Genomic DNA, 12,720 nt, shown 5'->3' with positions numbered 1-12,720 from the left:
GTCCCAAATCAGTGCTTCTAACTACGAATGAAGGGGGGGAGAAGGAATTTATCGAAGACATTTTGCTCCCAACAGTAAGGTCTCATCCTCACTATTACAACACCACCATCCTAAACCTAAATTTAAGTTTGTTGCTTTCCAAGAGTCATCTATCTGACAACGAGATAAATGACCATTGATTCTCAAAGAGTCTGAGGTCCCCGAGGAGTCCTCCGACAATGATTGCGTCTTCTCCCATAGTAAATTTTCACACAAAGCCTGATTAATGATATTAGATGGTTCTACCTCTGTTCTTTGAAAAACTTTTTTTATTCATATCTTTCCAAAGTGACCATAAGATCCATGGTAACTGTAGATGTTTTTCCCAATCTCCCGATTGAGGTGACTCCCTCCAGAAAAGAAAATCTAAGTTCGCATACACTGAATCATAGGGAAAACCCCTTGGTATTCCCTTGGGATTATTGGAACCGGAGACAACTCCTAAATTTTACGCGAACATGTACACACAAAGAGAGCGTGGTTAATTGTCTTGATCGTGGAATCACATCTTTTCCACCGAGTTTCACACTGTACGCCTTGGTGAGCTAAACGGTCCGTCACAGGGAGGGAACTAGATGCAATTTGCCAAAAAAAATGCTTAATTTGTGGGGCAGCAAGAATTTTCCATGCATGATCTCTTAGAGCTGTACAAGTTGGGCCAAACTCTACTTTTTCAACCATTTCCCGTGCTAGCCTATAACCTGATTTAACGAAATATTTCTCGATTTGGTAATGTGTCATACTAACCGATCTGGCTTGAAAGACTTACTAACCGCCAAATTCTAAATAGTCTGAATATCCTCCGGTTCAAAAAATACTTAAAGGATAGGCAAATGTCATTCCTTAGTGACCGGATGAATTGATTAACCATTAAGTTTGGTTGCAATAACTTACATTTACCATTCGTTAATTAATCATTCTTCATGCATCCAAGGATCTCGCTAAACAGAAATATTACACCGAGATCCTATTTTTCATCTTGCACCTCTTTCCACTAAACTTTTGCTCGAGTATATACTTTTCCAACCAAAAGATAGGCCATTAAAGTGTACTTATTCCTAAAATACCTGCCCTTCAAAATCCGAACCAATATGAAATTTGGATATTGAATTAAACGCTGATACTGCTTAGCTAGCATCACATAGTTATTTTCTACTTCTTATTTTTACATACAAATTCAATATATTAAGAACTTGCATTACAAACTATAACGCATCTCTCTTTCTCTCTTTCTCTCTTTCTCTCTTTCTCTCTAGAGCCGTTACCCTTCACCATAGTTTATAGTTCAAAAAGCATGGCTTACTTTTATATATATAATTTACAAAGATTATTGTGCCAACGGTATTTCGTGGGACGTAAACGGTAATTCCAAACAATGGAAAGCAGTCATTTAAGTCATAAGGCAATTATGATGTCCTATAGATAACACCGAAACTTTTTGATACAGAAATCATATTACATATAAATTCTAACAAGAAATAATGACCATTATAATTAAAAAAAAAAACAAACAAACAAACACTATATAATCTTACATATAATACAATATATATATATATATGGATAATATTATACATTACTAATTTATAGTATTGGTTGGATCATACAATTACATAAAATTTTCAAGAAGAAAAAAATTTAATTCCACAATAGATGGGTTTTTTTGAATCCGATTGTGGCACATTAAGACTCTTATCTTCTTCTCAATCGTTTTCAAGAAAAGAAAGAGACAAAAAAAAAAGACAAAACAAAAAGTCGAGATACAGAGAGAATTGTTTGATGTTGCGAAAAAATCGATTTGAGCAATATAGATCATTTCTATCCGAAAATCTCTGAGGCAATAATATTCCCAGTTTGGAATCCCAGTTAAACCAACATGATCCGATTTATTGGATAAATCTGTCTTTCTGTAATTCTCTGATTTCAACTTCAATGGATAAGGTAATAAGTCGATCTTTTATTTATAGATTCGTCTTTTCAATTATCAAGATTCAATGTAGATTTCTAATTTAATTGTTCTATAATGTATGTAGCGTCGATCTGGTTTCCAAAAAGATTGAATCGGATATGGATCTTCTTCTACATGTTTGAATCTATACTATTAAATTTTTATGTTTTCCTCTTTGTTGATTTGTTCTCAAAAAACAGGAAACCAAATAAAGAAGCGTAAATAAAAGATAAGCACAAAACTCTTTCTATTCGTGTTTATACATCTAGTTTGATTTCTTTCGAAACTCTAATATTTATGTGTAGATTTCTAATTTACTTGTTCTATTATGTAGGTAGCGTCAGTCTGGATTCGAAAAGGATTGGATCGAAAATGGATATTCTTCTACAGATTGTATCTATTTCCAAACCTTATAATTTTTTATTTTATTTTTTATTTAAATAGAATCAATATTATGATTAATATTGAATTTTTATGTTCTCCTCTATGTTGATTTGTTCTCAAATAACAGGAAAACAACTTAAGAAGCGTTAATAAAAGATAAGGAAAAACTCTTTCGATTCGTGCTTATACATCTAGCCTGATGAATTCAAAACTCTAATATTTTGGTTTTGTTTGGTCAGTCTAAAATTTCTTTGAGTTAGACGGTCATTGGACTCGGCAATTGGATTGAAAGAGGTGTATGAACATACTGGTGTATTCACTATTAATTGCTTTGCATAAAGTTTTCAGATGAAAGGTAAGAAAGCAAATCAGTTTTTTTTAACACTTACTATAATGTTCATTTTCTTTTAACAAAACTAATGTCCCATTTGTTTATTTGTGCGAGTAAAACTGGTGTTGGCCTAAGTTTCAACAATCACAACAAAATGAGACGTGTAGTAAAGAGGAAATCTATACACAATCATGGTAACTTACTATCCAGATAAGTTAATCAAGTTTTAATTCGGTGTAAAATTTTGCTTTTTGGAATTAATTTTTGTTCATATATAATACTACTAAGTGTTTAAAACGTGAAGCGATTATGTTTTATCATTTAAAAATCTTAAAATTGTAAAATACAAACAAAGAAATCTCTAGGATGGAAACAAGTTTAAAACTAAGCCTATTCGACCTGAAAATGCTTAGTTTAAACTAAAAAAAAAAAACATCCTAGTTTATTCGCTTAAAACTGGACAACCAACATTGAAATTAAAACACTTCACGATAACAGCACAAATTTAAGGCCCCGCGACCTCCTCTCCTTAAATCTTTTCCTTTGCTTCTTCAATGTCTTCATTGATTGATGGTAGGCATAATTTTTGCATCATCATTTGAATCCTCTTTCCGTTTTAATGAAGGTGTGGCAACAGATGTCCCAATACCACTACTATTCGTTTGTCTTAATAGTAGAGAGAACCTATAATGGAATATTAAACATAGTAATTAAAACTTTGGTTCACTTTCTTGTATGAAGTAAATATGTTTATAAGTTATAAGGAGAAATAGAGAAACTTACTGCAGAATCAGCCAAAATCATCTCTATTGTTTCTCCAGTGTATGAAGTATATTGTTTCCATGTATGGACGATCTTGACTCTTATCTTCCATGCCTTGTGCTCGGAAACATGTGTGAAACCATCGGTGGCTTATACCAAGGTGAATTCTATTATCTTTGTTAGTATGTTTGATGAGTTTTAAGATTTCCAATGTATTCTATGGTTTCTATAGCGTTTGAATTTGGGTTTGGTTGAAAGGTAGAATATTCGATGTAATGAATATAAGATATTCTGTTTTTGATTTGATTTTGGGGTTGATACGATATACCATAGTAAGAACCGGGATTCAATCCAACTGTTTCTCTTTTTAGTTCTGAAGATTGATATAAGCTAGTAAATTACGAAGAACAAAAGGTAATCAATTCGAAATGGTTGTTGTGATTGTTTGAAAAGAGAATATTTTTGATTAACTGTAAATATTTGCAGTTAATGTTTTGATATCATTTTGATGATTGATTAGATTCGGAAGAGGATCATTAGGGATTGCATATTATTAGTTGCCATTTTTCTAGTACTTGTGGATTTTGATGTCGTTTGGATTTGATTTCTCATATAGGTTTAAGAAGAAAATAGTGTTTGGATATACATCTAATATATCTACGATCCGAATGAAATAATACCAAACAATAAGGAACCGCGTCCCATCTCCAAATATAATGACTTTGTTGCCCTTAAAATTTTTTATTTTCTCTTCTTCCTTGTTTAATCCGTAGGGGCAATATATGTAATTTTTTGTAAAGTTTTTTTTTTCTGCTTTTGTACTCCCCAATTAATAGTATAGATTTAGGCATTTCTTTGTCATGTGTGAAATAGATTCCATCTTCTCTAGCATCCCAGAAGTTTTTTTTAGAATGAATTATGATACCACCACCTGCATATGCCTCAAACTCTGCATGAAACTTGTAATGAGGTCCTTGCCACAAGTAACAATCAAATGATGTTATCAAAAAACTTTCATAGAAACTAAAAGCGTAGGTTTCTCTGGTACGCAAGAAATGGAAGCCTAGATCGTCGTCGACTGATAAACAATGAATCTTCAAGACGTTGTTTTGACCAAGGGAACTCTTGAAGAATAAGGTGCTTTTCTTCGGCCATTTAAATTTTGCGTCACTCAATCCTACACACAATCCAATAAAGAGCAAAAAACACAAGAGACGATTCATTGTGTGACTTTTTGAATTGGCCTTCCTTCTATACTTCTTTAGAATTTAGAAGTAATATGTATATAAGAAAGAGGGACAATGTTCTTTTTTTACAAGTGTGTTACATGGTTATTCATTAAGTTTTGGTCCTTCGTATCCATTAGATCTTAGATCGATACACAGAGAGAGAGAGGTAGGTACGTAGGTAGGTAGATAGGTAGGTACAACTTACAAGCCAAGGAGTGTTGCAGAGACTATCTCAGGAGTACGGTTAAGCATGACGTCGATAACAACAGGCTCTTGAAAGCTGCCATAGACGAAAACACTGTGAAGCTGAGGAGAACTAGAGCTACTCATGTTTTTGTGTGGATCTTCTTCTCTGAAGCTGAGAAAATGTTATTTCTCTATAGCTTTTGACTTTATAAACGTCAAATAAAGAATATAAACACGTAACTGGTGGAAGTGAAACACTTGAAATTGTTTTCTTACCACAATCAAGTGGATGTATATACTATGATTAAATTTGTTGTTTATAATTATCCTGTATGAATTTTAACTAATTCTATATATTTTTTTCTTTTGGAATTTTTTAACATTAATTAATGTTCAATATTTTTTGTTTACAGAATCTAGGAAACTCATAAATTAATAAATTCAATTTGCATAATTTGTTAAGAATAAAATACATTCAAGTACGCAACAAGATCCAAATTAATTTTATCGATGATTTTTCAGAGTTTATAAATTGTTAAGAATAAAATATATTCAACAACCAGTCAGAATCTTTCAATAGAAACTTTCCTTAAGGAGGGATGGAGAGGAACGCAAAGAGGACAATCCTCACAAGGAAGATTTGGGTTCTCCATGCAGCTTCTGTTTTAGACTTGGTTTTCTGTTCTCCATGTATGCTCACAGTTTGTGTTTGTCCACCGTTTTACATTATTGTAAGATAATAATGACACTTTCATTTTAGTGTCCATTTTATTTTATCGTTCTATCTTGATTCCAAAGCAGAACCAAATTGAAACCACCAAAATTGCAACAATATCAAACCAAACTAAAACCAAAATATGTCATAATTTTTTTTGATATAGTAAACATATTAGATATAAATTCTATCAAGAATTAATGAAAATTATAGTTTAGAAAAACAAACAACACAAGAGACATATTTCACTATATTTTCTTACATATAATAAATAAATATATATATATATATATATATATATATATATATATATATATATATTTGGATAATTTTATACGATTACTAATTTATAGTATTGATGGAACCATATATTTACCTTAGGTTTTAAAAAAAAATTATCTTATTTTTAACTAATTGTGTCATAAATTACCATGATCTAATTTGGGACCATATAAATTATTAATTTATCCAGTATTTAACTGTAGAGGTTTTATTGTAATAGTAATAATCTTAACACCTCAAATCTTTCTATCATATTCTTTCTCCACTTCCGGTCCATCAAATAGATGGATTCAATTATTAGAAAATTCATATGTATTCTTCCAAGGTAGATATTTTAATCAGTTAAAAAATTCAAGTATATCATGAGAAATCTCAATCAAGTCAAAATTTTAAATGTAGTTGACTATGAAATATATAAAAAATATATTTTTATATATATAGTAATTTATTAAGTTTTAATATATTCATTGTGTTAGAAGTTCCGAGGTGCTATTTTTCTTTATATACAAACCATAATTACTGATAGTAACAAAAATAAATCAACTGTTGACTGCTTTTGGATTTTCTCTTTAATGTATTGACAATAATCATGGTCTGAAAGTAGATATTTTTGTATTTAAATTATAGTATTCAAATTTTATAAAATTATTTAATTACACACTCAAATAGAGTATAAAATTCGTCAATTAATTCAACTGTATTCTGAGATTTCTTAATCTAGTCAAAAATTTGAAAATATAGTTGACTATGCAATGTATAAAAAGGTATTGTTTTATTTGTATTAAAAGTTGGGGTGATATTTTCTATATATATCTACAACTTTAAGAAAGATGTGAAATCTTGAAGTATAAATAAATTGACTAATAACTTTTTAGATCTACAAAACTATAAAACATGTAATAATTATAATAGTCTACCTTTTATAAATATATCTAGAATATTAATAACAATTAATTAGAGATATTTATATTATTAGCTAAATCAAATAAAAATGTCTTAAAATTGCTAACTAGACAATGTATAGAAATATATATTTTAAAGATTCAAACTTACAATGCCAACAGGATTTTGCGCGAAATTAACGGTAATTCAAAAAAATATAAGGTAATAAAAAGTTAAAGAGAATCCAAAACACATAAGCTTATAAATATATATATGATAAATTGGTGTAGTTGTAGTAAGATTTTCTACTCATTTTTCTTTACATACAAATTCAATATAATTAAATACAGTTGTGTCACCTTATACAAAGAAGTTGCATTAGAAACTATCATCTATCATCTCTCTTGCTCTCTAGATCTGTCACCATAGTTTATAGTTCTAATTGTTTGTGGTAACTTTTCTGAGAAGGATCTGAAGACAAAAGCGACAGAAGATGATTAAAGATGATTAAAGGATCTGAAAACACGAAATATAGATTAAAGATGATTCAAGACTAAAGATTGTTGGGGATGAATGTGATGATTGGAAAGATTGGTTGTCTACACTAGTAACCAATGCAAATATTGAGTTTTCTCAACCGACCAAGACAGACAAGCCGATACAAGAAAGAATATGTCTTGGTTTGCTTGTGAAATCTCGATTTTTGATTCGAAATTAATTTTGAGCAAACACTTTCATTTCTTTTTTTTTTTTTGAATCTAATGTTAAATTATATTCAAAAAAAATTAGCGTGTTTACAACTAGTGCAGCGGGTGTTTGAACAATCTTATAGAGATTACATTAGAGGAGAATAGAAACCAGTCTTATATTCGAGATTGAAACCAAACTTGAAGCCCATTATCGAACCACCTATCCCCTTGTCGTTGAATAGCCAAAATCTGATCTCGGACTTGGCGGTCGATCCACTTGATTAACTGCTCCGGGTTATTGGGGTGCTGACCATGGCGTCTTCCGTTCCTTTTCCGACAGATGGTATAAATCGCTAGCTGAAAGGTGTATCGAGTGAAAAACCTGTCCAACCGATCTAGGTAATTGTCTGCTAAGAAAGTGAGTAGTTGGTGCCAGTCAGTAGTGTATCGTGTACGAAACACCCCCTTAGCCGTCGCGTTCCACACTTCTGAAGTAAACATGCAAGAGAAGAACAGATGCGACCTAGTTTCTAGACTTTGTTGACAAAACACACAGGTCCCCGTAGCTCCAATATTCCACCGCAGCATTCGATCCCCTGTCGCCAATTTATCATGAACTGCTAACCAGGTACAAAAAGTAAACTTTGGAGTAGCATGAGGAAACCAAACCGCTTGGTACCAGGAAACCTCTGCAGAAGTGCGCCGAGTATGATTCCAAGTGTCTGCTGTAGAAAATTCCGCTTTCAAGTTACCCGCCTTCCCTTTCCACAAAAACAAATCAGCCACCTCTGTTTTGCGTTGGTACTGCGAGCATAATACATCCTCGATGGAGAGGAGGTGCGGGAGACGAGGTCTTCTCCTACGCCTAGCAGACCAAGCCTCTGCTACTATCATTGTGCGCCCAATCCCCAAGTCTACAGCTCCCCTAGCTCCAGCCACATCCACTAACCGGCCTAAAGATGACCAATTATCAAACCAAAAAGAGGCCAGCTGCCCATTTCCCACCTCCACCGTACACAGCGTAGTAGCAACCTCTCTATATTTCAGGATCTTTCGCCATATCCATGAGCCCACTCCTGTGTTTTCTTTAACCAACCATAACGATCTCCCCTTCAATAAATAACGATCCACCCACTGTACCCATAAGGAGTTTCCGCGAGAGAGTATCCGCCAAACCAACTTAAGACAGCACACATCGTTTGCCTCCTTTAAACTACGAAGACCAAGCCCTCCCACCTGCCGTGGCTTGCACACAACATCCCACTGCATCTTAGCTTTTTTAGGATTTAAATCAGCCCCCGACCACAAATAAGCAGAGCAAATTTTGTCCACCTCTCGAAGACAGGCTCGAGGTAGTCGAAAAGCACTTAACCAGAAGTTGCAAAGCTCCATAAAACCGAGCTAACCAAATTAAAACGGCCTGCAAATGAGAGGTATCTAGACATCCAAGAACCAATACGCTTGCGTATCTGTTCCAGAAGAGGGGTATAATCAGCGGTAGTAAATCCTTTAGTGAGTAGAGGCAAACCCAAATATCGAACAGGCAGCTCTCCCACCACAAAAGCGAACTGATTCTCTATCAAGTGACGGTCCTCATCAGTCACACCCGCAAGATATACTGTCCATTTTTCCATACTGATCTTGAGGCCCGAAATCTTAGCAAACTGATCGAAAATGAACACAATCCCCTGAATGGACCGTGGCTTCCCATCAGATAGGACCATGAGATCATCAGCGAAGCTTAAGTGTGTCAGATTAAGAGCTTTACACCGCGGATGGTAACCAAACCGGCCTGCACTAGCAGTGGAGTCTAAAAGCTTTGACAGAACATCCATACAAATAACAAACAAATAGGGAGATAGAGAGTGAAAAACACTATACAAACACTTTCATTTCCCATCATTCACATTCATCTATAACAATATTCAACCTTGAATCTTCTTTAAACATACTCTTTTTTTCTTTCTCCACAATCTTTGTTGCTCTCATCTCCCAATTCTTCTAGGAAATGTTATTACAAATAGCCTATGATTGTTAGGTGTTTCATTGATCAAAGTTGAGGGAACAATCAGCAGTGTCATCATCAAATGCTAAAAATTACTTTGATAGAGCAATGAATTGTAGTTTCTAAATTAATTAAGAATTGAATCATTGACGCAATAACATAAACCTAATAAGCTTTTTTCACTCTCTTTTATACTTCTTATTTGTAAGGCTGCATCAGAAAACCGAATCTAAAGGAATAAGCTTCAAATTCTCTTAATCAGTATATAACTATATGAAGAGCTTCTGGCTTTTGGCTTCTGGCTTTCACAGGAAGAGCTTCTGGCTTTTGGAGGACAACCAAAGGCTCTCTCGAACTGTGAAGTGTATGCTGCAACTCAAGCCTCGCCTAAAGGAGTTTATGCGCTGTGAGATTGGAGACGGATGAACCGCTTCTTTCTGGTACGATAACTGGTGCGAACTTGGCCCTTTGGCGGATTTTATTCAAGGAAATTGGCCAAGACATCTGAGGGTAAGGAGGAACGTTGTAGTATTAGAGACAATGCGTAATGGAGAATGGAGGATGCCTGCTGTAAGATCTGATTTTAAACAATCTTTCATGGCAATTCTCACATCTATCTCTCCACCAAATGATGAAAAAGGGGCTGATATGGAGTAAGACAGTATGGTTTAAGGAAGTAGTGTTGCGTTACTCTTTTATAACGTGGCTTGCGTTCCAGGGAAGGTTGCCTACCAAAGACAGGCTGCAGAATTGGGGGATCAACGTCCCTCCAAGCTGCGTGCTCTGTTCTAATGGGATTGAAAGTCATGATCATCTTTTCTTCCAATGTGCTTACTCGTCTGAGGTTTGGCGAGCTTTTGCAGGCATAATCATTCCATCCCCTCCATCGGGTTTAAGTTCTATCTCCACCTGGATCCTTCAAGTGGTACAACCAACGTCTACCAATGCTGCAACCCACATCAAGCTCGTTCTCCAGGTCTCCTGTTACCTTATTTGGCGCGAAAAGAATGTCAGGCTCTTCACCAATGCTACATCATCGTTTCCAGTGGTTCAAGCCGGGATTGATCTTACAATCCGTGATCGTCTGCTCTCTCTACCTGGAGCTACAGCTTCTTCTTCCTCCCTTTTAGCTTCTTACTTTGGTTGTATAAGTTTCCCCTTTTAGTTTCTTCTTTATTTTTGTGCAAAAAAAAAACAGAAAATTGGTAATAAATCTTAACCTTTTACCAAAAAAAAAAAAAAAATTATATTTACATATTTCAATTAATGTCTCTAAATCAGAAAAGCCTAAATTTCTCAACTTTTTGTTGAAAATTTTATGTGCTTACTATATGTAATATACTTTTAACAAAACTGTTTACTTTCAAGAAAAGAAAAGGTCTCTTTCACAAACCGAAAACAGAATTTGAGAATGATATCTAGTGACCTTTGGCCGTGTGGAATCAACGGAGTTGCTAAGTTATCTGGATTGCTATTTTCAGAAATTGTAGTAAATTTTTATGATGATTAATTGTATTCGCTATTTATTTTGAATTAGAGCAAGGATTAAAGATTAATCTAAGAAGAGAAGTTGCAATCCACATATATATCTTCTTTCCAAGTATTCAAATGTAACGAAAGCAAGAACTCATATCCATTTGACCACTCATATTCATGTGACGTAAATGAATATGCATTTAGAGATAAATGATCCATGACTAAATCAACATTGCGACTATTCCACCAGATGAGAATCAGTAGCTCACCACCATATATGATTTGATGTATCTATAATACATATAAAATTAACTTTTCTCTCTTCTCCTTACTCGATCTCATCACTTCTTATTTTCAATATTAACAATATAATCCACATTATCAAAATAAAACATAAAATCTAAAGTTAATGCATCAATTAATTCATTTATTTTTGTAATATTTTTATTACTATTAAAACAGTAATTTACAATAATTTAAACTAAAATATAAACCAAAAATAAGATGAAAGGTTTTATAAATACAGACATTTAAAACTTAGAGTAATTTTTATGAGTTTATAGATTTAGGAGAATCAAAATAAATAACATTATATAGAAACATAGTAAGCTATACATATTTTATCAAGGATAACTGTTCACTAAAAGCAAAAACCTCTCAGGGACGATCATCGAGAGACTTCACTCGAACAAGCTTTCCAGCGCCGATGTAGCAGCTGCTCGCCGGCGTCGGAATCCCTTTTACCCTCTTCTTCCTCGATTCAGATTTCCTTCCTTTAGTTTTAACCCTTTGAAGCTTTTCTCTAATTTTTGCAACCGTTGTCATATGTTTCGAACCTTGTCAAGTACCATGTCTCCAATTGCTTCGTCTCCGGTCAGATCTGGAATTCAAAGCGTCAAAAGAGGAATGAGGGATCTGATGAACTCTTTGCTCTTAACGATGACTAAAAAAGAAATGAAGCTTTGGAGCTCCTCCCAGAACTCGGACCCCGACCACCGTCTGTTCCCGTCGAGCTATCATTCATCGGAGGTGATGCAAATCCCTCCACCACCGTTCTCGGGCAGCCGCCTATCTCACCAACCGATTTGGCCAGTAACAGAGAAATTAGGGTTTCCCTTAACGGCCATGTTCCTAACTTCGGTCCAACTCTAATTATAAGGTCTAAGTCCATCAGCCTCCAAATCTCAAACACATAAAAGCACAGGTCCGATATAAAACTCTTTCTCTTGCGTTTCCTGGATGTGTCTCTTAGGGATTTGTGGTATGGGAGTTTTTGCTTGAAATTTGTTGTTTACTTTCCTTTGAATTGCTCTTGTTGGGTATGTAATGGGGGCTTTAGAAATCTGTCCATTTACCACTGCCCCTTAACCCCATATGATGAATTCAACCACCTCTTCCCCCTAGCTGATTCAACTCTGATCTCAATGTGTCTTAGATTGCCGAAAATTCTATTCACCTCAATCCCTTTAGGCCTTTATGTCTCTGTTTTGACTGGTGCATAACACCACGTTAGCATAACAAAAAACCTTATAGGATGGCTAGACATATACTCTTGTCAAGTTCAGATGGAAACTTTGTATCACGCCCCCTTTCAATCCCCCAGCCCCTTGTCTAACCACTCGCCTAAAGCACTGAAGCTCGGGTCTGATCTCTTATCTCAATGTCAAGCTGACTACAAGCTTTGTGTGGAATTGCTTAACCTCCATGGCCTTTGGTTTCATGTGAGGGAGGACCCACCTGCTTTGTTACAGTTTTTCATTCATTGTTTGTGTTTCTCGGTCGTAGCTTCATC

At 34.4% G+C, this 12,720-nt stretch overlaps 1 protein-coding gene and 1 pseudogene across 2 annotated transcripts; one reads left to right on the top strand and one right to left on the bottom strand.

Annotated features, from left to right (window-relative positions):
* Positions 1-4,095: 4,095 nt before the first annotated feature.
* Positions 4,096-5,027, bottom strand: LOC147934564 (S-protein homolog 9 pseudogene; annotated as a pseudogene). The gene has a single exon (XR_015572927.1). The product of XR_015572927.1 is annotated as an S-protein homolog 9 pseudogene (transcript).
* A 4,965-nt stretch (positions 5,028-9,992) lies between these two features.
* LOC147934563 (uncharacterized) lies at positions 9,993-10,617 on the top strand. The gene is made up of 2 exons (XM_087472679.1): positions 9,993-10,022; positions 10,171-10,617. The coding sequence occupies exons 1-2, from the start codon at positions 9,993-9,995 to the stop codon at positions 10,615-10,617; spliced, it is 477 nt and encodes a 158-aa protein (XP_087328805.1).
* The last annotated feature ends 2,103 nt before the right edge of the window (positions 10,618-12,720 follow it).

This window comes from Camelina sativa, chromosome 11 (assembly GCF_030686135.1).
Source record: "Camelina sativa cultivar CO46 ecotype springtype chromosome 11, ASM3068613v1".
In the NCBI taxonomy this organism is placed as follows: Eukaryota; Viridiplantae; Streptophyta; class Magnoliopsida; order Brassicales; family Brassicaceae; genus Camelina; species Camelina sativa.
This window is presented reverse-complemented; position numbering and strand designations above follow the sequence as displayed.

Bases quoted from the DNA above. Each gene is read 5' to 3' on its own strand.
- LOC147934563 (XM_087472679.1), top strand. From the start codon at position 9,993: ATGCGTAATGGAGAATGGAGGATGCCTGCT. The intron at 10,023-10,170 runs GTAAGATCTGAT...CTTGCGTTCCAG, and splicing joins GAGAATGGAGGATGCCTGCT to GGAAGGTTGCCTACCAAAGA.